The sequence below is a fragment of the Grammomys surdaster genome, unplaced genomic scaffold, assembly GCF_004785775.1.
Source record: "Grammomys surdaster isolate TR1022 unplaced genomic scaffold, NIH_TR_1.0 66, whole genome shotgun sequence".
Classification (NCBI taxonomy): Eukaryota; Metazoa; Chordata; class Mammalia; order Rodentia; family Muridae; genus Grammomys; species Grammomys surdaster.
In genome coordinates, this window is record NW_021604568.1 from 1,745,420 (window position 1) to 1,768,590 (window position 23,171).

The 23,171-nt window shown below is 44.7% G+C and overlaps 2 protein-coding genes across 8 annotated transcripts; one reads left to right on the forward strand and one right to left on the reverse strand.

Annotated features, from left to right (window-relative positions):
• Positions 1 to 598: 598 nt before the first annotated feature.
• Exosc1 (exosome component 1) lies at positions 599 to 11,852 on the reverse strand. Of its 2 annotated transcripts, XM_028775647.1 has the most exons (8): positions 11,814 to 11,852; positions 11,612 to 11,727; positions 9,871 to 9,945; positions 4,674 to 4,762; positions 3,193 to 3,226; positions 2,270 to 2,320; positions 1,789 to 1,873; positions 599 to 1,139 (listed from the first exon to the last, which is right to left on the reverse strand). In XM_028775647.1, exons 1-8 carry the CDS (start codon positions 11,842 to 11,844, stop codon positions 1,033 to 1,035), a joined length of 588 nt encoding a protein of 195 aa, XP_028631480.1. In that variant the 5' UTR covers positions 11,845 to 11,852; the 3' UTR covers positions 599 to 1,032. The 2 variants fall into 2 exon arrangements, with proteins under 2 accessions (XP_028631480.1, XP_028631481.1); XM_028775648.1 differs by lacking the exons at positions 9,871 to 9,945; positions 11,612 to 11,727; positions 11,814 to 11,852 and having other exon boundaries at positions 2,270 to 2,316; positions 3,182 to 3,226; positions 4,674 to 4,719.
• A 155-nt stretch (positions 11,853 to 12,007) lies between these two features.
• On the forward strand, positions 12,008 to 23,151 carry Zdhhc16 (zinc finger DHHC-type containing 16). 6 transcript variants are annotated; one of them, XM_028776345.1, is made up of 12 exons: positions 12,008 to 12,227; positions 13,287 to 13,428; positions 16,910 to 17,157; positions 17,335 to 17,529; positions 17,674 to 17,762; positions 18,149 to 18,177; positions 18,739 to 18,872; positions 18,995 to 19,042; positions 19,844 to 19,929; positions 20,710 to 20,833; positions 21,135 to 21,205; positions 22,649 to 23,151. In XM_028776345.1, the coding sequence occupies exons 3-12, from the start codon at positions 16,915 to 16,917 to the stop codon at positions 22,761 to 22,763; spliced, it is 1,134 nt and encodes a 377-aa protein (XP_028632178.1). In that variant the 5' UTR covers positions 12,008 to 12,227; positions 13,287 to 13,428; positions 16,910 to 16,914; the 3' UTR covers positions 22,764 to 23,151. The 6 variants fall into 6 exon arrangements, with proteins under 6 accessions (XP_028632178.1, XP_028632190.1, XP_028632187.1 ...); XM_028776357.1 differs by lacking the exon at positions 18,995 to 19,042 and having other exon boundaries at positions 18,061 to 18,177; XM_028776354.1 differs by lacking the exon at positions 18,995 to 19,042 and having other exon boundaries at positions 12,073 to 12,227.
• The last annotated feature ends 20 nt before the right edge of the window (positions 23,152 to 23,171 follow it).

Here is a 23,171-nt window from a genome sequence, read left to right on the forward strand (position 1 = left end):
ACAGTTCTCACTAGATATAATGTATGTTAATGAGACGTTATTAAATAGTTCTTAGACCTTGTCACAAAAAACAAACAAAAAAAATGGGTGAGATCAGTGGCTCAGAGTAGTTGGAGCTTACAACTTATAACTCCAGTTCTGGGGATCCAACGCCATCTTCTGGCCTCCAGAGGCACTACACACATGGCGCACATAAGGGGAAGCAGGCATACATCAGACACACAAAACACAAAAGGATGGGTTGGTGACGGGGCTAGTTAATGAGGGACACTAGGTAAGCACACCTGATACAAAGGTCACGACACTACTTAGACTCTTCTCTCTGCTAAAGACAACAGGAGACATGGGAGCCATGCTTGTAACCCCTGCACAGAGGAGGCTGAGTCAGAAAGTGTCACTAAATAGTGACAGCATGGGCTGGGGAGGTGGCTTAAAAGGTAAAGGGAATTGTTACCCAATCATGAGCATTCACATGAAAAAGCTGAACCTGGTATCATAAAACACACTAACAGTCACACTAACACTAACACACACACGAGGGTCGGGGGGAGGCGTGGGGAGAGGGAGAGAAAGTGAGAGAGAAATAAAACTATATCACTAACAAATGAAAAGGATTTTTTTCCAGTCATAGCAAAAATACATATGTACATATTTATAAAGAAGGCATAAGGTATTTTCAGTATTACATGATTTTGTTTTGTTGAGTGCCTTTAAATGAGATTCATGAGCCCAGAGAATAAAAATCTGTTTCCCCAAAATAGTGTTTCAAATAGTGTACATTTTTGGTTTTGTCTTTTGGTTGATAGAGTATTAATATGTAGCCCAGGCTGGCCTCAAACTTGGGCACTAACAATCTTCCTGTCTCAGCTGCAGGAGGTGTTCATTATGACACGAATACATTTCTAGCACATTGTTTCAAGAGATGGTTGCTGGGTGACTCCAGGTACCTCAATAAAGACCATGGCATCTCTATGTTTTTTTCACACATGTACTTTTAGAAGCAGGTGATTCCCTCTTTGGGGTAAAGTAAGCTTAGGTTTGTAAGAACTCGGGCTGCACTCTGGCTACTTTTCGGAATTCTTTAGTGTGGGTCTTAGGGCACTGCATCTCACACCAACTGATAGGGACCATCTGGACACCTAGAAGGAAAGACAAAAACTAGTGTTGGAGGTGACTCAAGATACTCTGCTGAGGCTCTGTTCTTTTCAGATAGACTCGATGTAACTTCAGCTGAAGAAAGCTTGCTTAGCATATGGAAGACCATGGGTGTCATCCTCAGCATTAAGTAACGTTTCTCTAAGGGAAAAGAAAGAGTTCTCACTTATTCCATGATACATGGGGGCAGTTACCTAGTCTCCAACCTTTAGGAGATCAATCTAATCTCAGTAAACTGAGCTATACATTACTCAACAATGGGGACATGCTGAAAGATGAGACGTCAACACTGGGCAAGCATTGGGCAAGCATAGGAATGCACTCATACACAGTAAGACAGATACATCACTAGGTGACATTATCTTGTGGGTTTTTTTTTTTTCCGGTCTGGAAGATTCTCGGGACTAGACCCAGGACCTCATGAATGCTAAGGAAGTGGACTACCATTAAGCTACATCCTTAGCACTAGGTGTTACAATTGTAGGGGACCTACCATGGTATGTGATATCCATAATTAATTTTCTTCATTTTTTTTCAATATTATTTTCTATATCACATGTAAGTATGTGTGTCCCTATTGCTTCCCAGACAACCATGGTTCCCAGGGAAAGGGACTTGGGAGCACAAACTTACCTGACTCACTGTGGGCCACCACAACTCCTAACTCATTTTCAGCAGTAGTCAGCAGGTAATTGGACTGTGCATCACCTAGGGAGATCTAGTCACACCGCACGTGAAGGGAAACGAGGCTCTAAGTGCTGTTGCTTCTACGACTTAACCTCTCTTTTTTATACCTGTTTTTCTGACATGGTTTTATTTATCCCAGGCTAGCCTTGAACTCCTGATCCTCCTGTCTTCACCTCAAGTACTATGATTACATGATGTCATCATGCCCAGTTCCATCTCTTCTGATAAACAACCAGAAATCTGAGGAATAAAGAATGCAGTGGCAGTGAACCCCTTTAATCCCAGTACTTAGGAGGCAGAGGCAGGTGGATTTCTGAGTTCAAGGCCAGCCTGGTCTACAGAGTGAGTTCCAGGACAGCCAGGGCTATAAAGAGAAACCCTATCTCGAAAACAAACAAACAAACAAACACACACCACAAAAGGATACAACTTTGGCCAAAACTATGTCACCTGGCCGGAAACTCTTATAAATTTCTACCTGCAAAAAACAAAGAGGAGTAAAGGATATACACTAGGTCTGTGTGGCATCACTGACCACGCAGAAGAGCCAGAGATCTAAACTCAGGCTCTCATACTCACACTGTAGGCATTACCATCTCCCGAGCCTACTAATACCTTTTATTTATATACTTATTTATTTATTTATTTATCTACTTATTTATTTATTAATTATTTGGACAGCTAGCCCTAGTTAGCCGAGGACTTGCTATGTAGACCAGGTTGGCCTTAAACACACAGGGATTCACCTACTTGCTCCTCTCTCATGGGCACTGAAATTATAGACAGCTACCACCATGCTTGGCTAATAATAACAGCCTAATTTTATTTTGGTCAACTGAATGAAAAATGTCTTATATGGTAAGAAAGGACAATGATCTAAATTTCACGTTATTGCAGGAAATGTATTAAGAGACAAGGTCTTTGTAGTCCTGACTATCCTAGAACTAATTATGTAGACTAGGCTGGCCTCAAATTCAAGAGGTCTGCTGGCTTTGTCTTCTGAGTGCTGGAGTTAAAGGTGAGTATGCACCACTCCATCCATTATCCATAGTACACTTAATATATGTGTATGTATGTGTGCCTGAGTGACTGTATATGCACCATATGCATGGGGGGGGGCTGTGGAGCCCAAAGGAGGTTGTCACCATGTCCAAAACCTGGCATTACAGGGGGGTGGCTGTGAGCCACTGTATGGATGTTGGGAACAAAACTGATTCCTCTGGACAAAGCATAAGTGCTCTTCAAAGGCTGAGTCCCCAGGGATAACAATTTTTAAAGCAAGATTCCTAAAGTCATAGGAACAAATGCTCAGCCTCACAAAAACAAACACTCAAACCACCTATCACCAACCTTGTCTTTTTCAGTTGCCCGGATATCTTCCTTGCTGAAAAAAAAAACAAAAACAAAAACCCAAAAACCAAAGTAAGTAAGATTAGTTATTTGAGAAGGAAAGAATAATGAAAGGAAACAGACCTGGGTTCCCAACTGCCCCAAAGATGGACGGCCATCTTTAACATGGATGATAAAATTTACCCTTTCTTGGACAATACAGAACAATAGTATTGATAACTCTTGGCGATGGAAAAGGTTATCAAAAATTCAAGGTCATTCTTGGCTACATATGGAATTTAAGGACAGCCTGACTACAGGACTTTTGCCCCCCCCCAAAAAAAAAAACTAAACCAAACCAAATCAAACCAAACCACTGACACCAAACCATCTAGTCTACAATAATTACATAATTGCTTCCTTTCAAAGAAGCCACAAAACAATCTACCATTTCACCCACAAACCTTCGCTACTGATTCCATGTGTATGAATGCTTTCCCTGCCTGTGTATGTGTGCAGCACATGCATGCCTGCTTGGTCCCTTGCACTGGAGTTACTGAGTGGGTTCTGGGAATTGAACCTGGGTCTTCTAGAAGAGCAGCTAGCGCTCTTAACTGCTGAGCCATATCTCTAGGCTCTCTACAATATTTTTCTTAAAGTCTTTGGGTTCAATCAATATTAAAGAATAAGGTGTGCGTTGTAGTGCACGTCTTTAATCCTAGCACATGGGATATAGAGGCAGGAAAATTTCTGAGTTCAAGGTCAGGCAGGATTAAACATTGGGATACTACCTTAAACAAAAAATTTAAATAAATAAATAATGAAAAAGGTGGATGGCCAAGATGCCTCAGGGCTAAAGATGTATGTTGTTTAAGCCTGACAATCAGTTAAGCCTCTGGAACCCACGTCCAAGTGCAGAGAGAGAATAGCCTCCATAAAGTTGTCCTGGCTTTCACATGTGTTCTGTAGTATGGGTCAGCACACACAGATCACAAACAATAGCAATAAAAATGGGGGAGCAGAAAAAGAACAAGAAGGTGCTTCCTAAGAGGCTCTACTTTGTTTGGTTTGGCTCATCCTGACATGGCTAGACTGCAGCTTTCCTCAGTTCTTACAGAGACAGGGTTGCATGCAGCCCAGGCTGGCCTTAAACTTGCTATGTAGCCAAGGTTTGTTTTGAACGTCTCATGTTCCTGCCTCCATCCAGGGAAGCGCTGCTGCATCTGATCTATGTGGCACCTGAGATCAAATCTAGAGTTTCTCCATCAACTGAGCACCAACCAGCACCCCTTTGCTTTATTTATAAATCCTCCTGTTATTAACATTTTCCTAGCTCATGTAACAGTTCTCTGGATATACTGTGGGGTAAGAAGTAAAGTACAAAGGAGAGACTAAAGTGTCAGGAAAAGGAACTGTAACTGCTCCACAAATGCCAGTCTTGCTCACCATCCTCTCCTGACTCCTGGTGCTGAGGCAAATGTAAACACAAGAATACCTCTTACCGGATAGTTCCTCGAAAAGCATTTTTAAGAGGTGTGGATCCCACATACAGGATGTGTACTTTGGCAAACCGTGAGTTGATGCTAGAGACCTAGGAGACAGAGAAAGGATCAGCATCAGAGCATCTGCTGTCACTCAAGGACCCAGAGAGCAAGTGAGCAATTATAGGATTTTAGCTCAAGTGAAAACTACTCAATAGATTTTTTTAAATTCATTTATTTATTTTATATATGTGAGTACACTGTCACTCTCTTCAGACATACCAGAAGAGGGCATCAAATCTCATTGCAGATGGTTGTGAGCCACCATGTGGTTGCTGGGAACTGAACTCAGGACTTCTGGAAGAGCAGTCAGTGCTCTTAACCGCTGAGCCATCTCTCCAGCCCTACTCAATAGATTTAAGGATTTTGTTTGGTTTAGACTTATCTGATGTAATGAGTGTTTTGCCTGTATGTATGTATGTATACCACATGTGTGCCTGATGTCTACGGAGGTCAAAGGAGGGGGTTAGATCTCCTGGAACTGGAGTTATGGATGATTGTGAACTACTATGTGGGTGGTGAGGACTAAACCCCGGTCCTCTGCAAGAGCAGTAATTGCTCTTAGACTAAGCCATCTTCCAGCCCTTCATTTCATTTCAAAAAATTATATTCCTGTGTATCTATATTTGGGTATGTGCACTTGCGTGCAGGTACTCACAGAGACTAGAGGTGTAATATCCATCTTCTAGAAAATGCTGTCATAGGCAGCTGAGCTGCTCAAAGTAAATGCTGGGAACTGAAAGAAGGAAGTGCTCTTAACCTGAGAGCCATTTATCCAGCCAATTTATGGAAAGTTAACACCTATTTACTTTTGTCTAAGACATGTCTGTGGGCTAAAGCCACAGTGGCTACCTGATAGTGCTATTATGAGAATCCAAAGAGACTATGTTGTGGTGAATTGTTTATAATACAATCCTAGCTACAACAGAGGTTGAGACAGGAGGGTCTAAAATTGAAACCAGTTTGTGCAGGGCTGTGGTGGCGCACACCTTTAATACCAGCACTTGGGAGGCAGAGGCAGGCAGATATCTGAGTTGGAGGCCAGCCTGGTCTACAGAGTGAGTTCCAGGACATCCAGGGCTATACAGAGAACCCCTGTCTTGAAAAAAAAAAAAACCACCCCCCCCAAAAAAAAAAAATAGGAAAGAAACCAGTATGTTCTAAATAGCAAGTCTGAGGCCAGCCTCAACAACTCTGTCTCACTTGTTCCCCTTTCCCGGTCTCCCAGACATGGTTTCTCTTTGTAGCCTTGGCTGTCCTTGAACTTGGAAATCTGCCTGCCTCTGCTTCCCAAGTGCTAGGATTTAAGGGTGTGAGCCACCATGGCCTGGCTCCAAATTTAATAAAACAACAATAACAACAACAACAACAACAACAAAAAAGCACACTAAGTTTTACATAAATATACAATATAGGATAACAATCTAGACTCTTAACAGTTCTTCCCAAGAAACCAGTCTGTGGACGGAATTTAATCTACATTTTAGCTAATTCCCTGACAATGAGAACACTGTGACTTTGTGACGTTTTCAGAATAGCACAACATTTTTTTCTGTTATAGTTTAAAATGAGAGAAGGATGAAGCTGTGGGAGGTGGTCTACACCTGCAATCCAAGCACCTAGGACACGGAGACAAGGGGATCAATAAACAGTCATCCTCTGTTATACTACAGTGTGTGTGTGTGATGATGATGACAGAAAAATCAATCAATCAATAAGATCGGTAGAAGATGGAGCCGATGAGGAAACATCCTGAACACACAGAGCACATAGAGTTAGTTAATCGTACCTGCTCTCAAACACCACTGGTCTGAGGATGGAGCTCAGCTGGAGTAACACTTGACTAGTCTATACAAAGGCCTAGCTTCTCAGCCCAGCATTTTATAACACAAGGCACAATGGTACGTATCAGTTTTCTCAGCATTTTAGAGGTGTAGGCAAAAGGATTGCTTCATCAAGTTTGAGGCCAGCCCTGGGCTACACAGTAAGTTCCAGAGTATCCAGGACTAAAGAATGAAACTTTTTCAAGGAAAAAGAAAGAGGATACCCGGTTACAGAGCGGAGAGAGTGAGGAGGCTGTGTCTGGCTCCCGCTCTCACAGCCATTGCAGTACATTGAGCTCCATAGAGACAGCGCCGGGGCAAGAGAGAGCCGGACGGGCACTGGGCGACTCTGTGCCTCGCAGAGGAAAATCAACTAAACATGGGCAAAGGAGATCCTAAGAAGCCGAGAGGCAAAATGTCCTCATATGCATTCTTTGTGCAAACCTGCCGCGAGGAGCACGAGAAGAAGCACCCAGATGCTTCTGTCAACTTCTCAGAGTTCTCCAAGAAGTGCTCAGAGAGGTGGAAGACTATGTCTGCTAAAGAAAAGGGGAAATTTGAAGATATGGCAAAGGCTGACAAGGCTCGTTATGAAAGAGAAATGAAAACCTACATCCCTCTCAAAGGGGAGACCAAAAAGAAGTTCAAGGACCCCAATGCACCCAAGAGGCCTCCTTCGGCCTTCTTCTTGTTCTGTTCTGAGTACCGCCCAAAAATCAAAGGCGAACATCCTGGCTTATCCATTGGTGATGTTGCAAAGAAGCTAGGAGAGATGTGGAACAACACTGCAGCGGATGACAAGCACCCCTACGAGAAGAAGGCTGCCAAGCTGAAGGAGAAGTATGAGAAGGATATTGCTGCCTACAGAGCTAAAGGAAAACCTGATGCAGCAAAAAAGGGGGTAGTCAAGGCTGAAAAGAGCAAGAAAAGCAAGGAAGAGGAAGATGATGAGGAAGATGAAGAGGATGAGGAAGAGGAGGAAGAAGAAGATGAAGAAGATGATGATGATGAATAACTTGGTTCTAGCACATTTTTTTGTCTATAAAGCATTTAACCCCCCTGTACACAACTCACTCCTTTTAAAGAAAAAAATTGAAATGTAAGGCTGTGTAAGATTTGTTTTTAAACTGTACAGTGTCTTTTTTTATATAGTTAACACACTACCGAATGTGTCTTTAGATAGCCCTGTCCTGGTGGTATTTTCAATAGCCACTAACCTTGCCTGGTACAGTCTGGGGGTTGTAAATTGGCATGGAAATTTAAAGCAGGTTCTTGTTGGTGCACAGCACAAATTAGTTATATATGGGGACAGTAGTTTGGTTTTTGTTTTTCTTTTCTTTTGGTTTTCTTTTTGTTTTTTTTTTCCATCTCAGTTGTCTCTGATGCAGCTTATACGAAGATAATTGTTGTTCTGTTAACTGAATACCACTCTGTAATTGCAAAAAAAAAAATTTTGCCTGTTTTGTTGACATTCTGAATGCTTCTAAGTAAATACAATTTTTTTTATTAGAAAAAAAAAAAAAAAGAAAGAGGATACCCTTTTCACAGACATCAGCAGAAACAGGCTAATGAGAAATATGAATTCTTTTAGATGGTAGACGCTTAGCTGAGATCTTAACTCACTGCATAAGAAATGGTGATGCTGAATGTTTGAATCTGCTACCCCTACCTCCTGAGGATTGTATTTACAGGTGTACAACACCATGCCCAATTTAGATGGTGCCTATGGGTTAAGAGCCCGGCACCTTGTGCATGCTAGGTAAGCAATCTACCATGTAAGCTACAAGCTATGCAAAAACTCAACGTCTGAATTTATCTACCTTGATCCTGGAAGTCTTCAGAGCAACAGAGTACAGTGAAATTTCTTCAGACAAAATAAACAGAGCAAGCCTTTCTAACCTTTTAGAAATTCATCATTTTTATTATTATTATTGTGTGTGTTGGGGGCTTACATCCTACAGCATTAAGTGTGGAGGTCTGTTTAGTTTACTTTCTGTTACTGTGATAAATACATAGACCAAAAGTACCTTGGAGAGGAAGTGTTGTGGTTACAGGGAAAGCCAAGGTAGAAAAATGTAAGGTAGAACCTAGAGTCAGAAACAGAAGCAGAGGATGGCTGTGGAAAAGTGCTGCTTCCTGGCTCTCCTTGGCTTACCTAGCCAGCTTTCTTATACAATCCAAGATCATTTACCTAGTGGTGGCACTGTCCACAGTGGCCTGGGTCCTCCCATATCAAAAGCCAATCAAGAAAATGTCCCATAGACAGGCCTAGCTGATGGTGGCAAATCCTCAACTGAAGTTCCCTCTTTCCAGATAACTCTAGCATGTGGCAAGCTGATGCAAACTAAGCAGACAGCTTCGCTGAGTTGGGTTCTCCTGGATTCCTATTTACATGGGTCAGCGGGCTGGCGTGGGAAGTGACTGACTGATAAGTCACCGTACTGACCACTCGCACTCTCCCCCCCTTCTCCTTTGTTTAAGACAAGGTCTTACCATTATGTATATGTAGCCCCATCTGTATTGACACTCGCCATGTAAACCAGGTTGGCCTTGAACTCACAGAGACAGGCCTGCCTCTGCCTCTCTAGTGGTGGCATTAAAGGCACATGCTGCCATGTCTGTCTTCCCTCCAGCTCTCTTTGTGACAGAGTGTTACCATGCAGCCCAGTTCCCCTTTGAGATCCTTCACCTCTCGAGCACCATCCGAGGAGTGTGCACCCATGCCCTGCCAGCAAAAATTTCTGTAATGACAGAAATGTCATTTCCTGGGACTGGACAGATGGCTCAGCAGTTAAGAGCACTGGCTGTTCCCCTAGGGGACCTGGATTCAATTCCTAGCACCCATATGGTGGCCTATAATTATCTGTGCCTCCAGTGCCAGGGGGTGCAACACCCCTTTCTAGGCTTTGTGGTACCAGGCATGCATATGATACAGACAAAATAATTATTCACATGAGATAAAACAAAAAAAAAAATCATTTCCTAGAACTGAAGATGTACTTCAGGGGAGTCCATCACTTTCCCACATACCCCTAACAAAAGTGATGTGCCAACCAATATGGCGGTCACTAACTACAATTTGCTACTGAGTACTTAAAATGTGAATAGTGTTGGGACTGCAGGGTGCAGGGTCTCACTTGTGGCCTATTCTGGTCTTGAACTACTGTTTAATAATTCTGTTCAGCTTCCAAATACTGAGACCTGGCTAAAAATAATTGACCGTCTAACAGTAATAAACTTAAACAGCCCTATATAGCTAGGGACTACTGTATTAAGCAGTAGACCACGGCAGCTGTAGAATGGTGGCCTATGTACAATGACTAGGACTGGCTTACCTTACAGGTGACAACAGCTCCCACATCTGGAAGTAACTGGGACTCTGTTTCTCTCATTACTGACACCACGGGAAGCTGTGGACAGAGTACAAAGGTCAGTATACTACTGGCTAAGAAAGCCTTGGTTTGAGAATACTACAGGAGTATCTCAGAACAGTTGAGGCCCCAGGGCAGGCAGCCATAGCAGAGGACATCAGTCATTTTAGGGAATAACAAGGTTCAGAGGTCATTAGAGTTAGGGTGCTAGCTTTAATATCATTCTGTTAGTTGTAAATTACTTTAGAATCTCTTAGAATTTCCTGGTACAAATCCTATTGCTTATAATTATGAACATTCTGAATTTTTCTTCCAAGCTATACTTTTTTTTTTTAACTTCTTAAGTCAGGTTTTGCAACAAACTGCTACAGAATGGCAACTCTTGTTTCACTCCGGTGGCAGCTGGTGTGAGTACTATCTTCCCTCTCTTGCTCTGTGCTGTTCTCTCACCTCACTAAGTCCCTCCCACGTCACACTGTCTAACCCATTCTCCACGAGGGTCACACTCCTTCCACTCCTCCACCTCTACTTACCTTTGGATGCCTAAGTATTCTTGTCACTCTCTAGAACACACAGAGCCTGTTCCATGTTCTCCCTGTCCTGCACAATTCTTTACAAGATATGTGTGCATTTGCTCATGATGTGTGTCTGCCCCCTTAGTAACAAAAGCTAAGTGTACTGGGCTGGCGACTCTATCTCCAGCAGCAAATAAGGGCAGCACTGCGCAGGACACATGAAAGTGCTCTAGAGACATCTATGCAGTGACTAAACAGATAGGCTGAGTTTATCTCCAAAACCAATGGACTGGAACCTGTTTTTTTTTTTTTTTTCTTTTTTTACAAATAAGTACAACACAATGTTTAGGTTTAGCAAATCCCCAAAGAGTTTTTTTTTTTTTTTTAATTTTTCTGGAGATTGGATCTGTGGTCCCAAGCTTAGCAGGCTAGGTAAGCGCTGTACTGATGAGCCACAAGCCCAGCCTAAGGTTTAATTCTTAATTTTTTTATTGTTTTACATATGGCAACCACTGCTTTATCTGTTCCCGTTAGAAGAAGCTGGGAATACACTCGTCTACCACCATGCATGGTTACATTTAAACATCTAGTTGGGCAAGAATCTAGTGATCAAGAGTAACATATTTAAATAAGTGCTCTGGAGGAAGATTCTTGGGCATAACAATCCTACTGCCACCAAACTCCTAGTTTCTCAGGCAGCAGGTCCAGAAGGGGTTCTCTGGGAAAAACAAACAAACAGCCGATTAAATAAAGGGTTGAGCGGAAGTGTGTTCCAGACAGACATTATGTGCACTGCATAGGTTTCGAGAAACAACAGTTTAGTGCACGAAGACACTGAAAATAGACAGTATTACTACACCGATGTCAGTGAGGTGGGACACAAGAGCCACATGAAGGCGGAGCGGTTGTAGAGAGATGCACGACGGGAAGAAGCTCTCGGCTGGCTGGGCCACTCTCAAATTTGTGTGCTTTTCCCTCCACTTCCTTCTGTGAGTGCATCCACAGATCAACCTAACTGGTGTGCGGCAGATGTGCTTTAGCACAGCGCAGGGATCACAGCAGGGAGAAGCCGGGAGACCAAAGCCTTCTGCTGCTGAGCCACCAAAGACGCGTCCGCAGTGCCTGTGCCCAAGGACCAGAACTCAAAGGCAGCCTGAGAGGGACGCGCACTGGGTAGCCGCTTCCTTTACCGCGCCATTCTCGCTGGTCTTCGTCAGGCAGCCAGCCAGTGACGAAAAGATGTAGCCGTGCCGGGTGTAGGTTCCGCTGCCGGGGCTGCCTTCCTCCAAGTTACACAGACGTTCGCCTGCAGAAGACAAGCTGCCTCAGCCACGGGCGCCCAGAAGCTGGTGGCCACGCAGCCTGGAACTGCCTTGGATACCGCTCACTTACCCGGGATGCAGTACCTCACAGGTGGTGCCATGCTTGCCACGGTCCACAACCCGGATGAGAACCAAGACGACTTCTCATTGGTCAGCAAGAGGAGTGACTTCGCAGTTACCCGTGCACCAATTGGCGCCTTCGACCGAGCGAGGTTTAAGAGCGAGACCTGACTCCATTTCCCAGGCTGCCTCAGGACAGATCTTTGGGCGTGCCTTTGAGAACTCCGGGACTCGCGCCTGCGCAGCTGGGTGGTGATGGGCGGGCGGCGGGTCCCAGTCCGCTGGATGGCTCTGCGGGCCAAGTGCCATGGTGGGTCAGCCTTAGCTCGGCCCAGCCTGGGTCCCGAGCTGGAAAAGGAGGCAGTGATTGGCGGACAGGGAGACTGGTCCTAATCTGGCTGATTGAGAAACTGGCAGGAGTCAGGTAAGAGTAAAAGCGCGGTTCTTGCTTCCCATCCGAGTGTCCAGGCCTTTAAGTTAAGTTCCTGGTCTCTCTACGACCTGCCCTGCGTGGCTGTGTCCTCCTAAGTCCGAACGCATCCTCAGCCACAACTCGCCCATTTCATGAGTTTGAAGTCTCAGATCCAGGTTTGGTTTGTACAGAGTGTCAAAGATAGTTCGAGACAGCCCAAGCTTAAGCCTATTTTTTTTTTTTTTTTGATTTGAGCCCATCATAGTTGGACCCTGCTGTACCTGGAGACGCAGCCTTTTTCTAGTTTTGTAAAACGACAGTTCCTTCTCTTGCAGGCAGATACTCTAGAGTGTGAGCTCCTTAACTCCGAATGAGCAGCTTGACGGTGTTAACATAACATTCCTTTTGCTTTCTTCCTTTTTAGCATGTTAGCCGGGGAAGAAGCCTTCATTAATAGGAAATTGTGCTTTATTGGTGTCTGATATCAGCTTAAGGTGGCAAAGGTCACGCACGGGAGCAGTAGTTTTGTCCAGATGAAATTTGCCGTGACTTTGATCTCAGTTTCATCTGTTGGCTCTGGAATTTATTCTTATCTTCCCCTTCCCTCCCTGTCAGTCAGGCTTCTTTGAGATACAGATGGTGATTTAGGAGAGTGCTGTTGCCTGCTAATCTCTAATCTGGTGGCAGATGCCTGCTCTGGCCTATAGGTCCTTACTGAGAGGTGGCAGGCAGTACTTGGGGTTTGGAGGAACTATGCTGGCATATTCCTTCCCTGTTCATTCATTTCATCCATGCCTTCTCGTCACGTTTAGATTTAAAGATTTTGCTTTTTCTCTATTTCCTGAGGTAAAACTTTTTCACTTGTGGCCCATTTAATACATCTTTTTCTAGCCTCCTTATCCTCATATTCCACTAGGAGAGGGTCCTGGTTTCACTCTTTGTTCACTCAGATTTGATAAGTTTCTATAAGCTTTCCATTTTACATGTTTGATTTCTGGTTTGATATGTCCTCTAAATTATTGTCCTTTAGTGCCACAATTCTAATAATGGTTGTATTTCTTTATTAATCAGAATGAGCGCAGCAAATACTTTGATGTTGTCACATTGGTGAGGGTGTCTTTGCTGGTTTCTGTGGAGCTGCCTGCCTTTCCTGCTCTGCATCTCTCCAGGTCATTCATTCAACAAGTATTTATTGAATACTTCTATGAGCCAGGTATTATGCTAGGATGTTTATAAGCATTTGATTTAAACCTTGGCCATTATGTGTGTGTCTATGTATGCGTGTATATGTATGTATGTAAACACATACATTTGTATGTATAAGAATTTAAGGGTTAGAGAAGGTTACAAGATTACTTACAGAAAGATTTGAACCCCAAATAGGGTATAAATAGATGAGAATTGGTCAGTTGAGCCTTAAAGTGGCCCTTTCACACAGAACTCAAGGATGTAGGAGGTGATTGACAATCTGACTTCTTTTTAAAGAAGATGTTTCATGTATTTCATGCTGGTCTCAGAGTGGCTGTGTAGCCAAGGATGATTTTGATCTTCTTCTTTTTTTTTTTTTTTTTTCTTCGAGACAGGGTTTTTCTGTATAGCCCTGGCTGTCCTGGAACTCACTCTGTAGACCAGGCTGTCCTCGAACTCAGAAATCCACCTGCTTCTGCCTCCCAAGTGCTGGGATTAAAGGCGTGTGCCACCACCGCCCAACAATTTTGATCTTCTAATCATCTTGCCTCCAGATGTACACACATGCCCAGTTTTGAGGATTTTTATTTATTTTTATTATTTTTTTAGACACTATGTTTTAGACAGGGTCTTTTAAAGATTTATTTATTTTTTTATTTTATTTATGAGTACACTGTAGCTGTCTTCAGACACACCAGAAGAGGGCATCCAAGCTCATTACGGATGGTTGTGAGCCACCATGTGGTTGCTGGGATTTGAACTCAGGACCTTTGGAAGAACAGTCAGTGCTCTTAACCGCTGAGCCATCTCTCCAGCCCCAGACAGGGTCTTTTAAAGTTCCAGGACAACTCACTCTGTAGACCAGGCTGGCCTCTGCCTCTGAAGTGCTGAGATTAAAGGTGTGTGCTACCACCACTCAGCCTCAATCTTTCTTTTCTACATTTCCTGTTAATTCTTTCAGCTTCATAGGAGGTGATGGGAAAGGCCAGTGTCTTACCCTGGTGCAGTGGCTATTGGTCTTTTCCTCATTAAATTTCAGGTTTTTTGCAGGCTTTGTTGTTGTTGCAGTTTTTCATTTCACCTTTGGGTTTCCAAGATTGTGGAAGGAGATCATTAACTATTTTTGCAAAGCCTTTTAAAATGGGGTTGAGCCAGGGTGCAAGGAGAGTACAGTACTCCAGTTACTGAACGGAAACCCATCTCCACAGCAGAGTAGCTGCATCCAGTTTCTGCTAGGTCATGAGCTGCCTGTTAAATAAGTCAGTGAGGTTGCTGAAGGCAAAGCAGTATTCCCTACCCATCCTTAAAACAGATTCTTTTTAGGCAGCTAATGGGACTACCATGGAAAGTCTGCTGGTGTCTGTGCCCACAGTTGTGCTCAGTGCCAAGGCAGCGAGCTCCTGTGCTGTAGAAAGAGTGCTGAGAGCCAGCTCAGTGCCTGGGACGCCTGGGGCCAAGAACATCAGGCACAGAAATGCTACTTAAACAGAGAAGACCTGGAAAAGCTCCCAAGAGGGCAGGCCCCTCCCACTACTGTCTCATACTCTGAATACCTGAAAGTTAACTTGGTTGCTATATCCGGAGGATAAGACTGGGAGTGGAACTGGAGACAAAGTATCTTATGCCATGCTAGTGGTGGCTGACTGTTCTTACAGGGAACAAGGAATTATGTCATCTGGCTGGCCTGTAACCTCAGCCAGTCAGAGTAGGAACACCCGGATAGGGCCAGGAGAGTTCTAGTTACCGGATCCTGTGTATTATAGAGAGAGCAGGAAATCCTGGGAACCCCTTGCCTCTTACCATACCCCTTACCCATGTTAAGATAGGCAGCTTTGTTTATATTGGTTAAGCTTCACTCTGTGTAGACATATTATCTCCTAAATACCTTAAGAGAGCTGAGGAGATTGCTCAGCTGGTAAAGTATTTGCCTACAAGCATGGTGACCTAAGTTTGATCCAACAGAACTCATGTAAAAAGACAAGTCTGTCTGTAATCCTAGGGCTGGAGAAACAGAGATAGGTGGATCTCTGGAGCTTACTTGACTGAAGAGGTGAGTTTCAGGTTTGGTGAAAAACCTTGTCTCAATTAAAAAAAAAAAAGTGTATGTGTGTATGTAGTTTGGATGGGTGTAGTGGGGAGCTAAAGAGAGGGCTTCTGGTACACTTCATAGTACCATTCATCATTATTTTGGTTTTTTGAGATAATGTTTCTCTTTGTAACACTGGCTGTCCTGGAACTCACTATGTCAACCAAGTTAGTCCTGAATTTAGAAAATCAACCTGCTTCTGCCTCCCAGGTCTGGGATTAAAGGCAGTCACCATGCCTAGTCAGTACTCTCTTCTTGTGGAAGACTCAGCACACACATAGCAGCTCACAGCCATCTAAAAGCTCCAGGGGATCAGACACCCTCCACTGGGCACTAAGCACACACGTGGTACTGTTGCAGGACATTTGATCACACTGTGAACCCCAAGATTGTGTTATTAACTGACTGAAAAAACTTTCTAGTTGTGGTGTGGCTTAGCCTTAGCACACCTTTAATCTCTCTGGCTGAAATACAGACACACCCTTAGTACACACCTTTAATCCCAAACAACGAAGGTGAAGTTTGTAGAAGGAAGTATCCACGTTTGAAAGTGATATGTAATTGAGTGGCAGACAAAGTGATGAGTCAGAGAAAGATTTGACAGGTTAGGAAATGCCCAACTCTCATGAGGAGAGAGATGCAAGAGAAGCTACTTAAAAGAGCAGTGCAGAGAGAGGAAGGAGGCAGTTTTACTGGGACAGACTTACAGAGACAGGTTGCAGAGAACAGGCTAGACACAGGTCAGTGAGAAGGAGCCAGAGATTAGAATATACTGCCGAAGTTAGTATGAAGCCATGCAGAGTAATTTAGGAGAAGCTGAGAGACTTTTGAGCCAGAATAGCTGAGTTGAACCAGCCAAGATCAGAATCAGTGGTAAGTCTCAGGCTGAAAACATTCTAGGCCTAGATTAGATTGTATGGAGGCTAGAAGCTTCCAGGACTAGGCCTAGGTTAACAGACGGAGGGGAGACAACAGCTGCTTCAGGCCAATAAAAGATACTTTTAACATGGTACACTTGCATGTAAGCAAGAAGTATGTGGCGAGTGACTGGGGAAGAGATACTTGTTACCTGTGTCTGGCCTCCATGTATGTATAGCACGCATAGAAAGAACTCCAACTTGATGCTGTTTCTCTCTTTGCTGTGGCCCTTCAGTTGTTAATTACCTGGGATTTGCTGCATAATCATGTAGTATAATGTAAATATGACATTTGTAGGCTCAGAACCTTCAGTCCCTGCATCCTGTAATATGGTTGGAGTAATGACACTGGGAATTCTATAGAAAAGTGGCCTTTTCTATTTTCATAGCTGATGACTGGTCTAACTGAGAAGTCCTCTAACTTGATGCTTTGGGGCCTTCTCACTGTTGGAGAGGATGAGGTATGGCTCAGGCTAGATCCTTATATTAGTGTATTCTCCTAGGAGCCATGCGGGGCCAGCGAAGTTTGCTGCTGGGCCCAGCTCGCCTCTGCCTGCGTCTCCTTTTGCTCTTGGGCTACCGGCGTCGATGCCCACCTCTTCTCCGGGGCCTGGTACAGCGGTGGCGTTATGGCAAGGTTTGCCTGCGCTCCCTGCTCTACAACTCCTTTGGGGGCAGTGACACTGCTGTTGATGCTGCCTTTGAGCCTATCTACTGGCTGGTGGACAATGTGATCCGCTGGTTCGGAGTGGTAAGTGACATGATGGTGCTCTAGAAGCCAGGAAAGGGGATGTTTTATGGGGAGAGAGGATGTTTCTGATGGACTTACCCTGAGTTTTGGAGGCAGCTTACCAAGCTCTGGAAGTTCCTGAGTCTTTCAGGGTATCGTGCCCTCACAGCATCTTCTTGACATCACTGGTGTTGGCAGGTGTTTGTGGTGCTGGTGATCGTGCTGACTGGGTCCATCGTGGCCATTGCTTATCTGTGTGTCCTGCCCCTCATCCTCCGAACCTACTCAGTACCACGGCTCTGCTGGCATTTCTTCTACAGTCACTGGAATCTGACCCTCATCGTCTTCCATTACTACCAGGCCATCACCACTCCTCCTGGACACCCGCCCCAGGTGGGACCCCACGGGCATGGGGAGGAACACTTGCATGCTATGGCAGCCAGTCCCATATATGGGAGGGAAAATGACTTGGGATTTTTTTGAGGCAGAAATCTTGTCCTGCTCTAGTAGTCAAAATGTTCTTCTCAATTTGCACAGGGTAGGAATGACATTGCTACTGTTTCCATCTGTAAGAAGTGCATTTACCCGAAGCCAGCCCGAACACACCACTGCAGCATCTGTAATAGGTGGGTCTCGGCTTTGCTCTGAACCCCATTTGAATCCCTTTTGCTATAGCCCTGGGCAAAACCTGGCCCTGGAGTTAGTTAATTGTGTATCAGAGTCTCTGTTAAGATGTAGTTAGGCACTGTGCTTCCTATCTGCTGACACCTAGTCTTCAGCATGGTCTATGAATGAGGCATTTCTGTCACTTGTACAAATTGAGGCAATGAGATGTCTCCTTCCTTGTCAGTAGCTATTAAACGAAAGAACTGGGTTTGAAGGAAGGCCTGGCTGTCTTCAAAGTCTGTGCCCTTTCCACCTCAGCAGGATGCTGGTCCTAGTAGGAAAGGATTGTCACTGACATCTCAAGATCCTTGGCCACCGTAACAGAGCCTGTGTCCCTCCCTCACAGGTGTGTGCTGAAGATGGATCATCACTGCCGTATCCTTTTGCTCTCATCAGCCAAGACCTCCGGTTTTACCCCAGAGCACTGCACAGGGTTCATAGTCCTCTTCATGCTCCACACTTCTCCCTAGCATCAGTCCAGAGAATACTGGTTCATGAGAAATTAGTAGAAGAGGCATTGTGGGGGGTGGGGGTCTTACCATTTTTTGGGAGGAGCAGAATGTTTATAGGCTTTCTAGAATGGATTTTGTAGGAGAAAGGAATTTTCTGGCAGGTCTTTTGTGGAGAATCAAAAGGTGTTTTGGCATCTGTGGATGAAGATGCCAGATAGAACTGTGGGTCCCATTTTGACATTCTATGCAGATGGCTAACCTGAGTTAGGTTGAATATTTATTTGCAGGTGGTTAAGATTTCCTGGTGGCATCTAGAAGCCCTGAAAAGCTTAAACAATTTTTACCTTAACCTTGGGAAACTGTCTTCTATTTTCTTGCCTTTATGCTGATGCCTTTGGGTGATGTCTTGAACTAAGAATGAGCTATAGGGGCTTGGACACCCCCAAATTACATTTGGTCTTGTCCTTAATCATTCCTCTACCAGCCTGGCTAAACAACTGTGTGGGCCACTATAACCATCGCTACTTCTTCTCTTTCTGCTTTTTCATGACTCTGGGCTGTGTCTACTGTAGCTACGGAAGTTGGGACCTTTTCCGGGAGGCTTATGCTGCCATCGAGGTGAGCCCATGGCTAGGAAGAGAGTCATTCAACATAGCAGAAACCTTTCCCCAAGGAATTATTTGGTAGCCCCTTGTCTTAGAGGCCTGAGAGTGTAACCCACACTGTTTTCATCCCCTTAGAAAATGAAACAGCTTGACAAGAACAAACTACAGGCGATTGCCAACCAGGTGGGCAGTCTCCACTCCACTGCCTCCTGCTGCTCAGGCCTGAGGGTTAAGAGTTAATCTTAACCTGAGGGTCTGCTATTTTAGTAACATAGGCTGGCTGCCAGACTGGTGAGCTTTCTAAGGAAGCTTTCATGGGTAGATTAAGTAGCCTGAGGGCAAGCTGGAGGTCTTTAGTAATCTATGCCATCATCACTTCTTTGTATTGAGCTTGGACTCTGCCTTCATGATGGCCTGAGCAGCAAGGGGTCTATGTTAGTCTGTGTAATGGGGTTCCAGGGGACAGACACCAGGCTGGTCTGGCAGCTTTGGGATCACCCCACCCACACACACACCTGTTCGTTTTAGGAAACCCTTATCCTGTGCCCTTAAACCCTTAATCCTTTGTGGACTGACTTTTATATTGCACTCCTGTTGCTTTTTCAGAGTCCTGCTTCCCCCCTTCCCATTACTCCAAGCCAGGTATAGATCTACCTCTTGTGGGTGTAGCCACATAGTGAAGGAGATGTGGCTGGCTAGAGATTGGAGTGGTTTCCCCTGGAGTCCCATTACTGCTGGCAAGCTACAGACTCCGAGTTAGTTCCTTCTGTGCTTGGCTGTCTACCCACTGTCTGTCCATGTGATGGTGCCACCGGGCTTGATCCCCCATCTGCCTGCTGGTCTGATTTCCTCTGTGGCTTTAATCCCCATTTTTATCTGCCTGGTTTTATATTAATTCCTGCCTGTAGGTGCTTGGGGTTCTGGTGACAGTTGCTGGAGACTGGCAGAGCAAGGGAGCCAGGCTTTGCTGTTTTCTTTTTGTAGACGTACCACCAGACTCCACCACCTACCTTCTCCTTTCGAGAAAGGATAACTCACAAGAGTCTTGTCTACCTCTGGTTCCTGTGCAGGTATTTAACTCTCAGTTTGATATTTGATAGTTCCCCATCCCCCACCCCCTTCTCTGTATAGCTTTGGCCGTCCTGGAGCTAGCTCTGTACACCAGGCCGGCCTTGAATTCCTAGAGATCCAACTGCTCCTGCTTCCTGAGTGCTGGGAATAAAGGCTTATGCCATTACTGCCTGGCTCAGTTTTGGTATTTTTAAGGGAGGGTGGCATTTAGAAAAACCTTTTTAGATGCCATTGTCCTGGTCTGACGCTGGCAAAGAGAGCTTTTCTTACATATTTTTGGGGCAGAGAACAATAGAATGTAGCTACTAAGTACCAGTAAGACAATCATGCTTGTTATGTGCCAAGGTTAAGTGAAGCTCTTATTTTATTGATTCCTATCCAGAAAGTATATGGCTCCATTTACTGTGAAGGGAAATCAGAAACTTCGAGTAGTAAATGGATTTGTTCTACAGTGCACAGCTAAGAGTTGCAGAGTTGGAATACGACTTTTTGACAACCAAGTCCAACCCCTCATGCTTGTATGATCCTTTACTATCTTCCAAGCATGGCATTTTAAGAAAGTCTACACTTTTCTCAGTGGCAGACTTAATTTCCCCATCTTCCTTTCCATACCACTTTTCTCCAGCCTACTTTAATGACTCTCTACTTTAAAAGCTCACCTAGGCCCTATATGAGGAGATCAGGAAAATGAAGCAGAGAGGCTATGAGCCAGTCATAACCACAAGTTTGACTCCCCTCTGTCTTCCAGCTTCTAATTTCTATCAATTTTTGCCTCTTAGTTCTGTGGCCCTGGCCCTAGGTGCCCTAACCATGTGGCATGCTGTTCTCATCAGTCGGGGTGAGACTAGCATCGAAAGGCATATCAACAAGAAGGAGAGACGCCGGTTACACGCCAAGGGCAGGGTGAGTGTGGAAGGGACTGGGGGAGCAGGTGGCTAACTGATGGTGCATCCATTTAATAAACAGGCCGCCATCAGGCTGACTTAGACAGGTTTCTAGGTTTTCGTTTTGTTTGTTTTAAAGCTGGGTCCCATTATGTAGCTCTGGCTGGCCTGGAATGCTCAGTGCTGGGGTCAAAGGCATGCATCACCACAACCAGCCAACAGGTGTCTTAACAGCTAGACTTTGCTTACAGGAGTTCTATCATCTCCAAGATGAGAAGGAGATTAAATAGAAGAGTCACAGTGATTTTTCTTGTCCCTAGGTATTTAGGAATCCTTACAACTATGGCTGCTTGGACAACTGGAAGGTGTTCCTAGGTGTGGACACAGGAAGGTAAAGTAAGAGGCAGCAGTGCTGTGCAACACCACTGTGATGGGAGGTGGTCCACACCCAGGAGCAGAGACTGGGACTGAGCTGAAGCTAAGAACAGTGCTGTGGAACCAAACGCCCACACTCCCTCAGCAGGGAAGCTGGTCTGTCCACAACAGCAGAGGCTAGCTAGTGTCCCTGAGGAGTCTGTAATTAGGATTCATCCTTAGGAATAGCCATGTGACCAGCTTTTTGTCATACACTCGGAATAACCGCCATTTTATTTGAACCATTAGGGTCTGAGGCTAAAACTTTTTAAAGAAAATAATAGTATTTTTTCTGTATACATGTATGCATATCATGTGCATGTCTGTACCTGAGGTCAGGGGAGGACACTGGATGGATCCCTCAGAACTGGAGATGGTTACAACCTTATGGGTACTAGGAATCACAACTGGGTCCTCTGTAGGAGTAACAAGTACTTAACTGCTGAGCCATCTCTCTAGCCCCTAAAACTGTGGTTTAAAAGGTTTGGTTCAAGACGGCTAGAGAAGAGCTTGTAGGTAGGCACTGTATCTGGAGTTCAAGCCAACAATTTGAGAAACAACCTACATGTGACAGAGGTCCTACAGCAATGTGAGGGACTAGCTCTGTCCAGTCCAAGAGGAAACCATTTGTTAAGTTGTAGATTCCAGGCCAGGCATGACTGTGGACATCTGTGTACATGGCTCTGTAATCCCGTCCCTTGGATCAGGAGTTGGATGACCTTGCCTCCCCTCACCCTGTGCCCACCCTGATGTTTACTGAGGGTGGCAATCAGATGAGTCCGTGTATGTCCTTCCCTTCCTCTTTGCCTCATCCTCACTGCATTCCCACCTCTACTGTGCTTACAGTCTCTTAAAAGATTGGGGCTGGTCATGGTGGCCCATGACTGGAATTCTAGCATTCAGACCAGGGGAGTAAATCAGTAGTTCAAGGCTACCCTGGGTTACACAGTGACACCCTATCTCTCTGTTTTTTGGTTTGATTTTCGTTTTTCCAGACAGGGTTTCTCTAAGTAGCTCCAGATGTCCTGGAACTCACTCTGTAGACCAGGCTGGCCGCGAATTCAGAAATCTACCTGCCTCTGCCTCCCAAGTGCTGGGATTAAAGGCATGCGCCACCACTGCTTGGGAGTGACACCCTATCTTGAAACAAAAATAAGTGACTTAAATTGAGAAGAGCATGCTTAGAGCATATGTGAACTGTTCTTAAGCTTTGTCTCACCACTTCCCAGGCTTTTTGTGCTGGAAAATTTTTTATTATATTAAAAAAGTGCTTGAGATGCCTTCAGAGCCCCAGAGGGTACAGTTTTCAGACAGAATCAGATAAGAGATGAGAACTCTGTCCTTCTGTTTGATGTATGCTTGGGAAGGACAGCCAAGAACTCAGAACTAAAGAGATTTTTTTCCCGATCATTCCTCACAGGCATTGGCTGACCCGGGTGCTGTTACCTTCTAGTCACCTACCCCATGGGAACGGGATGAGCTGGGACCCTCCTCCCTGGGTGACTGCTCACTCAGCCTCTGTGATGGCCGTGTAAGCCACAACATTGAACATTGTATCTCAAGAGCTTCCAAGGGCAGCTTTTCCTGGAGTCATGACCATAAAGAGCCGTGAGGCTTGCCTTAGAGTACTACACAGGGACACTGGAGACCAGTCTCTGCCACCCTCAAAACAAGATGCAGTGCGGAGAAACTCAAGGACTGCAGTCCCTTTACTCAGGCAAATAAGTTTTAGCTCCAGATGAGCTCTACGTCACAGCACTGGGGCTAGACATCATCTCTTTCTCTTTAGGAAAAGATTCATCAGGTATGTTGAAATTCTGGCTTCTCAATGGGTCAAAGACACTAAGCCTATTGCCAAGGTCACTGCCATTTCTCACATGCTACAGAAGGAGCGAAAATAAAAGCATTTGATTTGTAAAGATACGTAGCTTCTCTGACTTGGT

Excerpts from the sequence above, each read along its gene's own strand:
- Exosc1 (XM_028775647.1), bottom strand. The coding sequence starts at position 11,844 with ATGGCACCACCTGTGAGGTACTGCATCCCGG. Across the intron at positions 2,321-3,192 it reads GGGCAACTGAAAAAGACAAG|GTAGAAATTTATAAGAGTTT; the intron begins GTTGGTGATAGG and ends TGTTTTTTGCAG. Across the intron at positions 1,140-1,788 it reads GGTGGCCCACAGTGAGTCAG|GTGTCCAGATGGTCCCTATC; the intron begins GTAAGTTTGTGC and ends CTTTCCTTCTAG.
- Zdhhc16 (XM_028776345.1), top strand. The coding sequence starts at position 16,915 with ATGCGGGGCCAGCGAAGTTTGCTGCTGGGCCCAGCTCGCCTCTGCCTG. Across the intron at positions 17,763-18,148 it reads CACTGCAGCATCTGTAATAG|GTGTGTGCTGAAGATGGATC; the intron begins GTGGGTCTCGGC and ends CCTCCCTCACAG. Across the intron at positions 19,930-20,709 it reads TACCTCTGGTTCCTGTGCAG|TTCTGTGGCCCTGGCCCTAG; the intron begins GTATTTAACTCT and ends TTTGCCTCTTAG.